The sequence below is a fragment of the Alligator sinensis genome, unplaced genomic scaffold (assembly GCF_000455745.1).
Source record: "Alligator sinensis unplaced genomic scaffold, ASM45574v1 scaffold147_1, whole genome shotgun sequence".
In the NCBI taxonomy this organism is placed as follows: Eukaryota; Metazoa; Chordata; order Crocodylia; family Alligatoridae; genus Alligator; species Alligator sinensis.
The window spans coordinates 2,303,154-2,318,065 of NW_005841847.1; the positions used below are offsets into that span (position 1 = coordinate 2,303,154).

At 41.1% G+C, this 14,912-nt stretch overlaps 1 protein-coding gene across 7 annotated transcripts in view; it reads left to right on the plus strand.

The window, feature by feature from the left end:
• The window catches only part of PPHLN1 (periphilin 1), a 121,839-nt gene that overhangs the window by 57,547 nt on the left and 49,380 nt on the right, over positions 1-14,912 (plus strand). For 6 of the 7 annotated variants that reach the window (XM_006015918.3, XM_006015920.2, XM_006015915.2 and 3 more), the window contains 2 exons: positions 4,993-5,112; positions 11,918-12,058. In XM_006015918.3, the coding sequence (XP_006015980.1) occupies positions 4,993-5,112; positions 11,918-12,058 (261 nt within the window). The remainder of the gene's footprint in view (positions 1-4,992; positions 5,113-11,917; positions 12,059-14,912) is intronic. The other variant, XM_025208221.1, reaches the window with a different exon arrangement.

The following is a 14,912-nucleotide window of genomic DNA, read 5'->3' on the forward strand; positions in this document are numbered from 1 at the left end:
CTGGCATCTGGGCAATAATGGGCAATCTCCTGCACGTACCATCCGTATATGGGAACAACAAAGTCACGGCAGTTGGGATGGGGCGGATTGTCCCTTAGATATAGGTGGGCGGGCCGACAGGAGACCTGGCCCTGAGTGTTGCCACTTGTCACATATGTATTTAAATATTTCAAGACATTGTAAGAAGTTTTGATCTTAACATACAGAATCATAGAAAGTTAAGGTGGGAAGGGACCTCAGGAGGTCATCTAGTTCAACCACCTGCTCAGAGCAGGATCATACCCAACTAGTTCATCTCAGTCAAAGCTTTGTCTATCTGGGGTTTGAAAAACTTCCAAGGATGGAGCTTCCACAACGTGTCTGGGTAACCTGTTCCAGTGTTTTACTACCCTCCTAGTGAGAAAATTCTTCCTAATATATAACCTAAACTTCCCTTGCTGCAATTTGAAACTGTTGCACCTTGTTCTGTCATCTGCCACTACTGAAAACAGCTACATCCTCTTCCAAACCTCCCTTGAGGTAGTTGAAGACTACTAAGTCTCCTCTCAGTCTCCTCTTCTGTAGTCTAAATGAGCCCAGATCCCCCAGTCTATCCTCATAAGTCACATCCCCCAACCCCCTCACCATTTTTGTCACACTCTGCTGCACTCTCTCCAATTTGTCTACTTTTTTTCTGTAGTGGGCATGCGGGGGAGGAACAAAACTGAACACAGTACTCCAAATATGGCTTCATCAGTGCTGAGTAGAGGGGAAGAATCACTTCCCTTGACCTACTGGCAACACTCCTACTAATGCTGGGTTGTATGCTCTTAGCCTTTTTGGCAACAGGGGCATACTGATGGTTCATAGTCAACTTATTGTCCATGGTAACCTCCACATCCTTTTCTGCAGAGCTGCTGCTGCTGTACAGTCACTCCCCAGCCTATACTGGTGCATGGGATTGTTTCATCCTAAGTGCCTGGTGGTGGTACCATCTTAAGTGCCTGGGGCTGGTCAAATTTGTGGGGTTTTGGCTCGATCACCCACCCAGAAACCTGGGAAAATCAGCCTTTAGTTTTGATTGACAACTTCCCCACCTACAAGCAATTTTATAATAAACAGAACATCGACGTTTATTAAATAGAAATGAAAATAACTAAACCTTATCAGGCACCCCAGTTATTAAGCCACCCTAAACGTCAATTACTTTATATGTTAACCACTTTAAAATATTAAATACCATAAATATCAATCAAATGTGAAACACTTAAAAAAATTAAATATCATAAACATTAATCAACTAAACAATAATCAGCAAAATGATCAAACACTGTTTCCACAGGCAGCAAAGATATACTTCAGTGACATGACAGTTTTGATTTCTGTATCCCTCACCTTCTATCCCAGTGATTCTCAACCAAGGTGTCTGGAGAACCTTTCAAAGGTGCAGCAGGGTGTCACACGCTGCCAGTACTGTTAGGGGTGCAAACTTGATTCACAAGACAAAACCAGAGATTTCAAATAGGAATCTATAGTGCCAAAACCATTCTGACCTTTGTGGTTATTCTGAGTTTTAGAGCAATAGAAGAATTGCTCTATTTTTTCTCTAGTCAAAAATCAAGTGAAAATTTAAGAGCTGGCATTTTCTGAAAGGTGCCTCAAGTCTAAAAGGTTGATAATCATTGTTCCATCCATCAGTAGAGACCATTTGTTAGCTGTGTTTAGTTTGAAGTTGGGCAAAAGGCAGGGCACCTTAGGCCGAATCTAGACAAGCATGGCTGTGTGGTATGTGGTGCTGAAGACATGTCTGCAGAGCCACATACTGCACATTCAGCTGTTCTCTGTGCTGCAAGGTAGCAGTGTGGGAGGAGGGGGAAGTGGGGGTTGACCCTGGGAGATCCTGGGGTCAAAAAAACTCAGGGGGGGAAAAAAAAGGGGCAGCATACACAGGACCAGCGCGTGTCACCCAAAACCAGAGCCTGGCCGGCTAGAGCCACACTCCGGTTGCTGGCCCAGCTCCAAGCGGCAGGATCACCGCTGCTGCAGTCCCAGAAGGTGCCCAGGACCAAGGTAAGGCTGCTGAGGCCAGCCTAGTGCTGGCTCTAGCCTCCCCTATTCCACCTGGGGTAACTTGCCACATGCCAGAGAGCATGTGGCACAGGCGTTCCCCAGGGACAAGTAGGAGGGGCAAAAGGTGTACTGCTGCTTCTTTTCCCTGAGGGAACAAAAGTCCTTGCTCATATGGACATGGCCTTAGAGACTAACTTATTCAGAGAGGCATAAGCTTTCTTAAGTGACAGGCTTAGTTCGTCAGGTGTTATGAATGGAAGTTCATTCAGCCCATTCATGCTGACAAAGTAAACTGCTGCCTATGAAAGCTTATGCCTTTTTGAACCAGTTAGTCTCAGAGGTGCCATGCTGCTCTGCCTTCTATCCAGAGTGTACCATGTTTTTTGCCAGCAAAATTTCTAGCAGTACCAGATGTAAGCACCCCGGTACCATACATCAGCAGTTGCAAGCTGACAAACATTCTGGTGGTTTAACTTTGTATTGCAGGTGTGGATGATAGTCTATATAGAGACTAGGTCTTGAAAGCTATTAATGTAAATAACCATACAGTTTTCTATATGAAATATGCTTGCGAATTTTGAACTTTTGTTTTGCGTATTTTAAAGAGCTGGTAAATTCCTGGTAAATTCTAATCTAGCCTTACAAGAACTTTGAAGACTTACGCTTTCAATTGTTTCTAAGTATGAAGTGCTGTCTATTTTTATTACTACGCATTCCTCTTGTTGGGGGACAAATAAATGATGTGGCAGCTCCTGCCAAGGGAAGAACTCATTTCACTGAACTCACTAGCTGAAAAACATCAAGTTTTATTTCTAACCATGTTTTACCGCTTTTTATTTATATGTGCATGGTTTGCAACACAAGCTGCTGTTATCTATTTATAGCCATTAGTTAACAACTCAAGGGTGTTTTCATTTAACAACTGTCTTGACTGTAACGCTAGAAGTCTTTATCAAAACAAAGAAGAAGTATACAGTAGGTAAGTTAACTACTTTCTGTTAACTGAGGCAAAGCAGGATTTTTTTTGTAGTTTATATATGTAGTAAGGAGATGAAGAAAAATGTATCTGGGATCCCCTTCCTTAGAAATTTTGTTGAGACTGATCATTTAAAAAAATTGAGTGGTCAAATTAGATATGGTGTACTTTATCTTGTGAGAAATATTTTCCTTTATCTCTGTTTTTCTTTCTTTATAATGTACCTTTGAGAATTCTGCCACTTGGCAAAAAAAAAAATTAAATACACCTGAGATTCCTTGTGTGTGTGTGTACACACACATCTATTGCCTTGTTTGTGACTTGAATGAAATAATTCTGATGCAGATTCTATTTCTTATATTTCATATTTATATCCGATCAGATCCTGTTTGTAGGACTGTTGAAATGTTAAGTGACATGGTGTTTTGATTTAACTTCATGTAGTACGGAGCTGGCCAGTGACAAATCAAAGTCTTATTTTAATATTCACAAGGGCCACATTTAAGGAAAGGGAGGAAATTGTCGCAGCTGGTTTTTGGCAGCTGGGAAAAAGTCAGATTGAAGATGATAGACTTTGGAGAAAGGAATATGGGGGAAAATAGCAGCTTGGAATGGTTTGCGTGATTGTTCTTGGAAGGTTTGGAACAGCTGGGAAAAATGGGTTGGGCTACCCATGCTATCCCCCCTGCCCGCCTCGTATGTCTATTGCCTTCTATTGCCTCTGGACTTGCATTCTATTTTTGTGTGATATGCATCAGTTAAGTAATGAGATGCTTGAATTAAGTCACTGAAAACAACTTTTCAGACTCTTTCTGAGGTCATAGAGTAGAGATAATGGAAGTGTTGATTTAAGACTTAAGACTTGAATTCAGGAGATAGTCAAAGAGGAGCTTTGTAGTATTATGCAAAAAGAAGTCAGACACAAGTGTTGATTGATCTAATAGCTCTGTCTGGTTTGCAAGGATAAAAGGCAATAACCGATCTAAATAAAAATAGAATGGTAAGTACTGTATATATTACAATGAATAATAAGCTAGTTATGCAAGTAGACTATTCCATAAATTACTTAAATTATCAGAATAGTGCCTCCATTAACACGGTCTTGTATGGAAAAATGTAGGTAATTTGAAATAGAATTGGGTGTTGCTTTGGGGTCTTTAATCTGCCTTTTCAAATAAAAATAGTCGCATCAATACTGTTTAAGAAATGATTTCCGCACTAAGCGCATTACTTAGCTTCTACTATCCTAATAATAAACAATCAACTACAGACATCCATATATCATCCAATCAGAATGGTCTCTCTCTGGATCTACAGATTTTGCTTGCACCTTGGTCATATTTTATTCATATAAATTTATTTATAAAACTGTTCCTCCAAAACTGAGTGCATATCCATGCGCACACACATGTGCACATACATACCTCTATACACATGCATGCACACGTATATAGATGTAGACATACTTCTGTGCACATGCGTGTGCACACATATCGATGTATACATACCTCTATATACACGTGCACACGTATATCAATGTATATGTACCTCTATGTGCGTGCGCACGCATATCAATGTATATATGTATGTATGTATATAGGTGTATTTATATGCGTGTGTATGTATGTATATATGCGCACACACATGCACTTTTGGAGGAACACCATTTTTGTATATATATGAACAAAATTAAGACTAAAATCCAAAAATTCCCTGAACTTTTGCTAACACTCCTGCTCAGCTGTTAATTTTTCCTCAAAAAAAATTGCCTATTTTTTGGTTTAGTAAAACATATCCTTGGATTTGGGGATTTTTGTATTTCTAAAATGTTAGAGACAAGCGGCTTCTACAGTTGGTTATTTTCCTCATTTTGAAAATTGTTTGATTCTGAGTAATTACTTGCTTCTTCGTTTGAAATATGTAAATATTTTATATTAAAGCTAACCTGTAACTTTGCTGTTGTATAGGCCCTGGAAAAAAGTAGCAGGCTATCAGAAAAGGAACTTGCTGAGGCTGCAAGCAAGTGGGCAGCTGAAAAAGCAGAGAATGCTGATGAAAGCAATTTACCTGAAATTACTGAATATGATGTAAGTCTGATATGTTTGTATATTTATTTTAAAATATTACAACATTTAGACTCCCTTGTTTTTCTGAACTTTTCTAGATTTCTCATTTTATAATTCATAGAAAGGCCGATCATTTTTATATATTGTTTATACTTTTTGGCAAACGAATAATAGTTGAGGCACACTCAGTGTTGGGAGTCTGAGCCTTGTGTTTTGAGCTTATGTTTTCTAAAAAAAAAATTTCCCTGTAAATGTTGTTGTTACAGTATGAGTTAGTACCAATCGACACCTGACAGATAAAGGCCTTTGCCTTGCAAGAATGCCTGTGTTGGCCAGACCCTCCTTGGATTCTCATTTTGCTTCTTGCAGAACTGGGTCTTAAGAGAGCAAGGGAATTTTGAGGCAAGTTGTTAGTTAGTTGTCCGGGTGTTCTGATTTTTAAAATAGACAAATGAGGTTCTGTTGGTTTAAAAAAATGCAAAAGGACCTTCTGGGTCATCAGGTCTAGTTCTGCACAGTTATAGGTAATACAGTGTTTTTCATTAACATAAGTGTGCTCCATTTTAAAAGGAGTTAGGTTTTCTGCCTCTATTACTACAATTGAAAGGCTATTCCCAAGCCTCTCTGCTCTGATGTTTAGAACCAGCATAATTTCCAGCCTAAACTTGGTCATGGCCAGTATTTTAATTCATGGTGTTTACTTTGTATCAGTATTTAAAGACAACGGTTTTATCTCCTCTCAGACTTCATTTTGTTAGACTCATCTCCATTCCTTTGATTATGCTAGTGGCTGTTCTCTGCACCTGTCTCAGTTTGATTTAATCTTTCTTGAACATGGTGATTTAGCTGAGATCTTACCAAGGTCCCGTCTGATGATGTTAATACTTCCCTGTCTCTGCTGGCTATACCTCAATTTCAGCTGCATTTAGTCTCTCTGCGTTACAGGGACTGATGACATTTTAGCTGCATTAACAGCAGTGATGAAGTGGTTGGGTCCCCTATACAGACCTAGCGTTGCTGCTAAAACAATACCTGCAGCACTGAACAGCAGGCACTGCAGAAGCAGACTTTTTCCACCCCTAATTGCCAGCAGAACTTTGTAATATAGTCTAGAGCAGGAGTTCCCAAACTGTGGTATACATACCCTTGGGAGCACACAGGAGAAATTTTGTCATGGCAGCTTTAATTTTCATTATAATAATAATTGGCATTTAAGGGTTTAAAATATAAAACATGCTGGTAGGGATATGTGGGCAGCTGGCAAATATGTAAGGGGATATGCAATTAGAAAAAGTTTGGGAACCTCTGGTCTAGGTCTTATCTGAGGATCACATTTCCTTTTTCATGGCTGTACCATATTGACTGCCAGTCATTTTGTGGTGAACATTGGTCCTTCTCCTCAAATGGTCCTTGCCATTTTCAGTGGGCAATCCTCCAGATTATAACACATGATCTTGCCATTGATCCTTAAGTGCATGAACATTAACTTTGTACTATTGAATCTCTTCCCATCTCAGTTGCGCAGTTCTCAAAATTGTCTGGTTAAGCTTGTAGTACATCACAATCCTTCTTTGTTATTGACGATGCCTCCTAACTTTGTGTCATCAGCAAATTTTATCAGCACGCTTCTTTTTGTGTCAAGGTTTTTAATGAACGTATTAAACAAAATCAATCCCAAGACCTCCTTAGGTTCTGTGCCTGCTACCTCCCTCCAACCTGATACTTCCCTTTTCAGCATTACTGGTTGATTTAATCTTTATTCAAGAAAAACAAAGTAACACTTATAATGTACACAAAGTCCTTTAAATATTTTGATTTTCTTCTGTGCTGGAAATATCTGCTTAAACTGTTGAATTCAGATAATTTTGTGTAAATATATAGTGTAAATATTTGTTTAAATATATAATTAGTGTATGTTTGCATTACATTTGTTTGCCAGTAATCGAGGAACAAACAGGCAATCTGTATTTTGAAGTTATACTTCTGGCATTTAAAATAATATGGTTATAGGTATAAATATTTTTCTCTCATAGATATTAAAATTATTAGGAAGCATAAAATTCTTCTTACATGAATGTAATATTATGACAAGTGTGTGCATATTTTAAGTCTCCTACATGTGTAAGAGATGACACAATTTTGCAAACAACTTTGTAAGCAAGTTAAATACATCTTGCTTAGTATGTTATTGTAAAAATGTACCATACCGTACCATCCCATCCTGTAACACCATTTTCTAATTTAGATATTTTGATTGGGTACTTAATGTTTGACTTTCTTTGATTGGGATTAAATATTTTAACATGCTTAATTTTCTTTAAAATGACAGCATGACTCGATTAGAGACAGCATTTTGAGATTGAATATAGTAACAGGACTTGCAGAGCTATTTTAATTATTTATATGGCCTCAGAGCTTTATGCAGGCCCTCAGGGAACTCTACTAATTCATTCTTTTTAACCTTTTCTGGCAGTTTAATGTTCTGCAACCTTCTTTTACTACTTACAAATCTTACCAGAGTTTTTCCTCCATTTTGCTTTTGTACAAGTTACTACCTTTAACAGCTGTGTTTTCTGACCCCATTCATTATGGAATGTTCCACTGTATAGTAGTTTGTCATCCTTTTTCTTTGCTTTTCTATTAACCTTGCATTCTGAATCATTTTTCCATATCAGTACAATAAGTAAATTTAGGTGACTGGGTGTGGACAGACATAATACTTAGATTGGTTTAAATGAGGTTTAAGGTACAGGCATCCAGATGCCAGCTTAGAATGGTTTAAGCCTCCTGAACTAGTTCAAAAGTATTCCTGGATTATCAAGTATTATTTTGAACCAGGTCTCCATGAACCAGATCTCTGTTATCTGCAGACAGTAAGCTTTCCAGGCATCCTATACTGGACCACTCTTCCCCCACACAGTAACTAGCTGTTCTGGGATGCAACCAGAACTCTAATGTCACAAACTCTGTTGCCTGCACTTGACTGCAGTGTCCTTGGCTAGGGGCTCAGGGGGCAGCCCTCTCCTGCTTTTAAAGAGAGAGTCCTTTCATTGATAGCAACTTGTGGCGGGGCACCTTTGGTGCCTACTGCTTTAAGGGGCTTGAGCAGCCTGCAGGTGAGAGCAGAGACTATCAGGTGGTCACATGGCAGTCAGGAGGCCGCATGATTGAAGGAGGGCTTGGCAGCCTAAGTATAAGACTGGGCCCAGGGAACATGGCCAGCAGTTGCAACTGAAAAGCTGATGGAGTAACATTGCCTGGCCAGAGGATTCTGCTCCTGGAACATCACGGAGGTCAGGGTAGGAACTATGGAGGAGGAGGAGGAGGTTCCTAGGGACCCAGGTGGGATCCAGAGCCCTGAGGAGGGAGCTGAAGGCCTTGGTCTGTGGAGAGGCCAACCTGTAGCAAGGGGCCGTGTACACAGAGGCCCAAGGGAGAGACCAGAAATGGCCTGTTGAGAGAGGCTGGGTATACAAGGGCCTAGAGAAGACAGGCCAGCATGAAAAGAAGGGGCTTAGAGTTCGTGGGCCTACAGAGGGATTAGGTAAACCCCAGAATAGAACTGCTGAGAGAATCGGTGACCGAGGAAAGGCCTGGGGAAACCTAGGGAGTGGGGCTGACCCTGGAGGGGTCTGTGGAGGGGCTCAGCAGAGCTTAGTGAAGTAAAGGGTTGCTTTGGACAAGATCTGTGGGGCTCAGGCAATCCTGGTTTGATTTATGGAAGGGCTCAGGCATGGACCCCTATCAAGTGAGGGAGTCAGCTGTTTGTAGATTGACCTAGGGCTCTCGACTGGCCCAAGCTGGAGCCAGGAGCTGAGTGGCTGAAGAGCAAGTATGCCCACCATGAGGGCTCCAGAACCAGAAGTCTGGGGTCCTGACTGGATGGAGAGTGGGGCCAGGCTCAAGCGAGTGAAGGTCTCGCCAAAGGGACACCACCGGCAACAGAGTAAGGGGATCAGTTGGCAAGCAGTCTGGAATGACGGAGGCTGAAGCTCAGCCATCTGATGGGAGGTATCCTGTAAGGGGCCTGAGAGAGAATTGGAGTCACTGATTGAGGGTCATGTTATAAGGTGGAGGCTGGGACAGAGTTCGCAGGAGTGAGCAACCCAGGAAAAACATTAAGAAGCCTAGAGAGGGAGGTGAAAGACTGGGGTAGGGAGGCCTGTAGTGGTCCTGGGTAAGATGGAAAACTGTATCCTCCTGGGGTTGGATGGTGTGGTAGGGCTTCCTGTGGTGGGGCGGTCTCCAGGAAATGCCACACCTGCACCTCTCCAGTGAAAGGTGAGGATGAGGCTCCATAAAGCCTCAGCCCCTGCTGCCTTGTGGCTACTCCATGGAGGGGAAAGGCTAAGGGGGCACACCCTGAAAGAAAAGCAATGGGTTTGGGTGACAGCACAGGGGCCAGGAGGGCCCAAGACCCAGCACCTGAGAGAGTGGGGTTATGGGCAAGACCAAGGGGATGAGAAGGGCCTGAGGCCCAAGGCCAGTGGGAGTTGGCCTGAATAAGAGTGAGGCCTAGGGAGAGGCTGAGGGGGAGGTCCAGGCACATCACAGGACACCTAGGGCCTGAGTAGGCTGTAGGCAGAGTTAGGGGTCCACGTACGTTGATAGATGCCTGAAGCCAGAGAGGGCCAGGGGCTGGAATCAGCCCAGTGCGTGAGGCAATAGGCCTGATGCTGCGTCAGAGTAGGGCCTGAATTGGGCGGCCTAAAGGTCTGCAAGGGTTCGGGACCAAGAGTGAGAGAGAGGAAACTTGAAGGGCTGTATGGAGTATAACCAAGGGGGCTGGAAGGGTCATACAGAGTAGGCCAGAGTGCGTGTGGGCCAGGGTGGGGTAAGAATGAGTGTGACCTAGGAAAAGAGGCAGCATGAGTGTGATCCAATTATGGGGGCATGCATAGGAGGACCCAACACAGGGACAGAGTCTGGCCCTGGAGAGGGCTAAGTGAGTGTCAGCTGTTTGGAGGCCATCTGTGAGGCATGGGACATGGTAAAGGGGAGGTCGGAGCTGTGTACTTTGCCATTGGCATCAGGGCTTAGAATGGGCAGCCTCCCACTTGCATCAAATTGTATGTAACAGCAAAGGTGTGGCAAGTGAGGGAAGACAGACTGCCTTAGACAGGTGGGTGGGCTGGTGTCAAGGTCAGCTAGGGACGGCCCCCGTCACACAACTCATCAGGGTTCTTCAACTCAGACTTACTTGAGGTGGGTGGTGGCCAGATGGTGTGTGTGGGGGGGGGGCGCTGCCTGGACTTCTGCTTCTATATGATTGAGGTCTGGGGGCTCTGGGGGGCTGCCCTAGGACTCCACTGCCACCAACGGAAGGAAGCTTACTAGATCTTTAACAAACCCTGAAAGCTGCCTCTGAAGCCCAAGCACACAGAAGAAGGGGTCCAGGCAGTCCACGTCACCTTCATCCCCCAAATCAGTCTGGGATGCATCAGACCCTGGTCAGGTTCCAGGAATTTAAAGTACATTGATGAGTGGCTTGGGGAAAGTTCTGCTTAAAATCTGCAAAAGCTCTGGCATTTCTTAGAGTACCCAGCTCCCCAAGAACCCAGAAGGTAAGGTCCAGGCATTCCCCAGCTCTACACATACACACTCCTAGGTATCCCCCCTAACCTTTTCCCTTTGTAGAACAATATTACATCTTTTTTGCCACACTTTCCTTTTTTCTTAACAGAAAATTCCAGGTTGGGGATACAGATACGGAGACGAGTATTAATATTTACATTTACATTTAATATTAACATTTACAATTACAGGTATGTGGAAAAAAATTGAAACGACTTACCCTAAGAGCTTACAGAATTAATAAGCATGATCAAACTACTGTTCTAAAAATATATATTCAGGTTAAGTTCCCACTCACGGTAGCATCACATAGATTCCAGTAAAGTGCAGGAATGTATCTTCGCTGAACTCAGTGAGAACGGGAACCAGAAAATTGTAATCAGGCTTGGTACTCAGTACCCATAGTGGCAGTTCAATGGCACTGCGATACTAGAAAGGTGACATGGAACCCTTAGCAGTGTATGATGCAGACACTTCTGACCCAGGACAACTGGGTATCGGCTCTCAGCCAGTGACATTCTTGGAATGGTTCAGCTGTTATGTCTGTCTGCACCTGTAGTAGGAATGTGTACTGATTGGGGCGGGCAAGGCAGTCTTTTTCTCTCCTGGAGAGCACCATGTCCATTGTTAATACTCTACTAAGGTTTCTTTGATTTAATTTGGGAATCAAATGCATGTTTGCTTTTCATTAACCAACAGATACCAGAGTAGTTAATCCTCTCTCAGTATATATCCTGTAAGTCTGAATGCTGCAGGAGTTCTTCCATGCATTTTTCAAACTTGTCAGTCCTGCCTAATGGCCTTGCAGCATCGTCATTGTCCTTTCTCATTTGTTTTGCATTGCTTTTATCCTTGCCCAAAAAATTTTGCCAGCCTCCCTGGTGTATTCTAGGTGCTGAGCTTTCTTAATATCCTCTCTCCAATTTCTTTCTCAGTGAAAAGTGAGGAAAAGTATTGTCTTAGGGATAATTGTCCAGTATGATCAAGGGACTGATTCACAAAGCATCTCTGAAGTTCACTAAAGGTGTTTATTTTCTATAAAATACTTTTTATTGATATGACCAACTTGTCAAACTATTTATAGTCAGACATCTATTTTATATAATTTATTTTTTTTAATGTCTTTCAGTAAAATTTCCTCATTGATAAAATTTCATCCTTTTACAAAATTGTATATATCTGAGTAATTGTATTAAATAGACATTTATTCAGCTTTAGAGCAAAAAATAAGTATTGATTATACATTATAAAGGCAGGGTCCTCAGCTCCATTATATGTTGAACAACCAGAGGAAACGGAGACAAATATAACAGATGCTACTGAGTTGTATGAAGACAACCAGCTTCTTGGCCGTTCAAAAGCGATTGCAACAAAAACCAAAGAGATTGAACAGGTGAGCCTTTTAGCTTTCTTTTTGGCAGTGATGTCATGCATGTATGATGGCTTTTTGAGCAATATAATTGGCATACTAGGATATAACTTTTCTCCTCTCACAGAACAATATTACATTTTTTGGCAACACATTTTTTCTAAACAGAAAATTCCAGGTTGGTGATACAGATGAGGAGACAAGTATTAATATTTACATTTAATATTAGTATTTATAGGTATGTGGAAAAAAATGAAAGACTTGCCCTAAGAGCCTACAAAACTAATAAGCATGATCAAGCTACTGTTCTAAAAATATAATCAGGTTAAGTGGCTGTATTCAGAGCATTATTTCATATTCAGACAGTATTATATACAGGGGATTAAAAGCTTATTACAGATTTAGTCAGTTTTTATATTAAAGCAAGCAGAATGTATTTTCATACTGAATTTAAACTGTTAATAGTTGTCTTAAAAAGATGAAAAAAATCTTACCTCTTGAGTAGCAATCTTCTAAAAATAAGCTTTGGTTGGCAGTATTTCGTATCTGAATAGGAGAGGAAAATGCCTACTAAGTCATTGTTAAATTAGTTTGGATTTATATTCTTTTCTGTTTCCCTTTTGAGTCCTTTATATTTAATTTCCAAAGAAATGTTTCTCTTATTACTAGCCCCTTCTCTTAGTATTGATAAGTGGTCTTTGAAGAGGTTTAATAGAAGTGTATCGTTCTATTAACCTATGACACTACTACATCACATTAAGGAAAAGTTGCGCCCAGCACACTAATTTTCATTTGTCTTGAAAGATTAAACCAAACACTATATTTCAACGTCTCTCAGAAACTGTTGTCAAGAAAACATTTCAAAAGCAACTTTCCTAGTTAAAATTTTTATTAAATTCTGATGGTTACTGATAGTAGTTTTGACTTTTTGGGTCTATTTTATACTGACTTTGCTTTAAAATGTTGGCAAAATATGAGGCTAAGATAGAAAGTTTATCATCAAAAAGATGAATTATCTGACAGCAGTAGCTTTGAGAAAACAGCCCTCTCTTTTGTCCTCAGTCCTTTGGAGTTTTATAGTAAGCCATTTTTCATCATCATTTTTAGTAGAGTTCATCTCTATATGCCCATTGTTTGCTTGTCTCCACTGGTATTGGTATCATTTGCATCTACAGCATTGGAAAATAGAGGACTGTCTTTCACTCACAGTCTTCTGTCATCTTCTACTTTGGTTTCTATGTTATGTTCTTTATTTCCTTCATCTTCAGACTTGGGTCAGAGGGAGTTAATGAATTTTCCTTCATTGATTGCTATAAGCGGGCGGAGTCATTGTGATGAACTCTACATACCTTGTCCCTGCATGACACAGAAACAAAGTAAAATTTTTCAGTGGGTGGAAGAATGGTAAGCTGCCTTCATGGCCACATGTTCACAAAAGAACTGGCAGGTGTTGGATATTTTCAGCTTTTGTGCGGTGTAACTGACCACCTTTTCTCTGAAAACCTCAAGTATCAATGTTTTCAGAGGTTGGAAAAATGAAAATAAAGTGTAAAAGGAAAAGTGGCTTCTCGGTTCACTCTCAGTCCAGGTAGGGAGGAAGCAAAACTGCCTATGTCTTATGACAAAGAATGGTGTTGACACCAAAGATTGTAGTTGTACTGAGGACTTCTTTACCCTGTTCTCCTCCCTACCTCCCCTTTATAAATCTTTGTTTGAAAGAAGCAATCTTGTGTGGATTGTGGGCAGTTGGAAAGAAGCTACCCTGTGTTCATTTTCTTGCATTTGGTTCTGTGTCTGAAAGAAGCTGTGGCATGCCTATTTTGCTTTCCTCTAGCTAAGACTGGAATGTACTTTCTTCTTTTGGGGATTTGACTTGGGAGGCTGAGAGCAAACCGTCAGGGGAGGCCAAAGGTCCCATTAGAGATTAAAATTATGTACAGAGTACCACACTCGATGCTCTACTACTACCCTTTCAAGAACAAGGAGCTCAGTCATGAAAAATATTATTTAATCAGTGTCCTTGATGAAAACTTCCCAGCTCTTTGCAAGGGAAATTAATTTTTAGGCCTTAATGTGCTTATCAGCTGTCAATGTTTACTGTAAATCACAATAAATTGCATGGTTGTGCTTAATTTCTTTTGGTTGCAGCAATCTATAAATATTTATATTTTAATTTAGGATATGATGATAGATTATAAATTCTTTGTGGACTGTCATTTGTTATATGTTTGTGCAGAGCCTAGGACAATGGGATGAGCTAAAGTTAATGTAAAATAATTAGTTCTCTGTTTACTTCCCTCTCCCCTCCCCTCAAACTAAAGACTATGGGACAGGTTCTCAGCTGTTTATTAGTTGTCATTGTTCCATTGAATTCATTGGTGCATTGACTGTTTATATCAGCTGTGGATCTTCCCCTAGCCCTTACAAATATGATTGTCAAGACTGAAACTTCAAGGCTTAAAAATAAACATTCTGTTCAGCAAGATCTAAAGTGGCAGGTGCAATATTACCCTCACTGTATTTGGATTAATGTAGTTTATGATCATAGATGTTAAGACCTGGAAGGGACCTCAAAAGATCATTCCTGCCCCCTGCTCTGGGCAGGAATACTACTGATATCAGAAGATCCTAGCAAGGTGTCTGTCCAGTCTCCTCTGGGGCAAGGGACAGACATTCAAAAAGTCTGAGCCAGAATTGATTCAATCTTTGCAGGTTAGTCTAAATCACTTTATAACTTTACAGACATCCCCTCTGGACTGAAAAAATGCCAGCACATGCCTGCAGTGGCTCAGGCTAGATGCCATGGGGTGCTAGAGCAGCCCTCCCTTACCTTCTAGAGGGCTGAGCTGAGGAGGGCATGGCCAGGCCCCAACAGGAT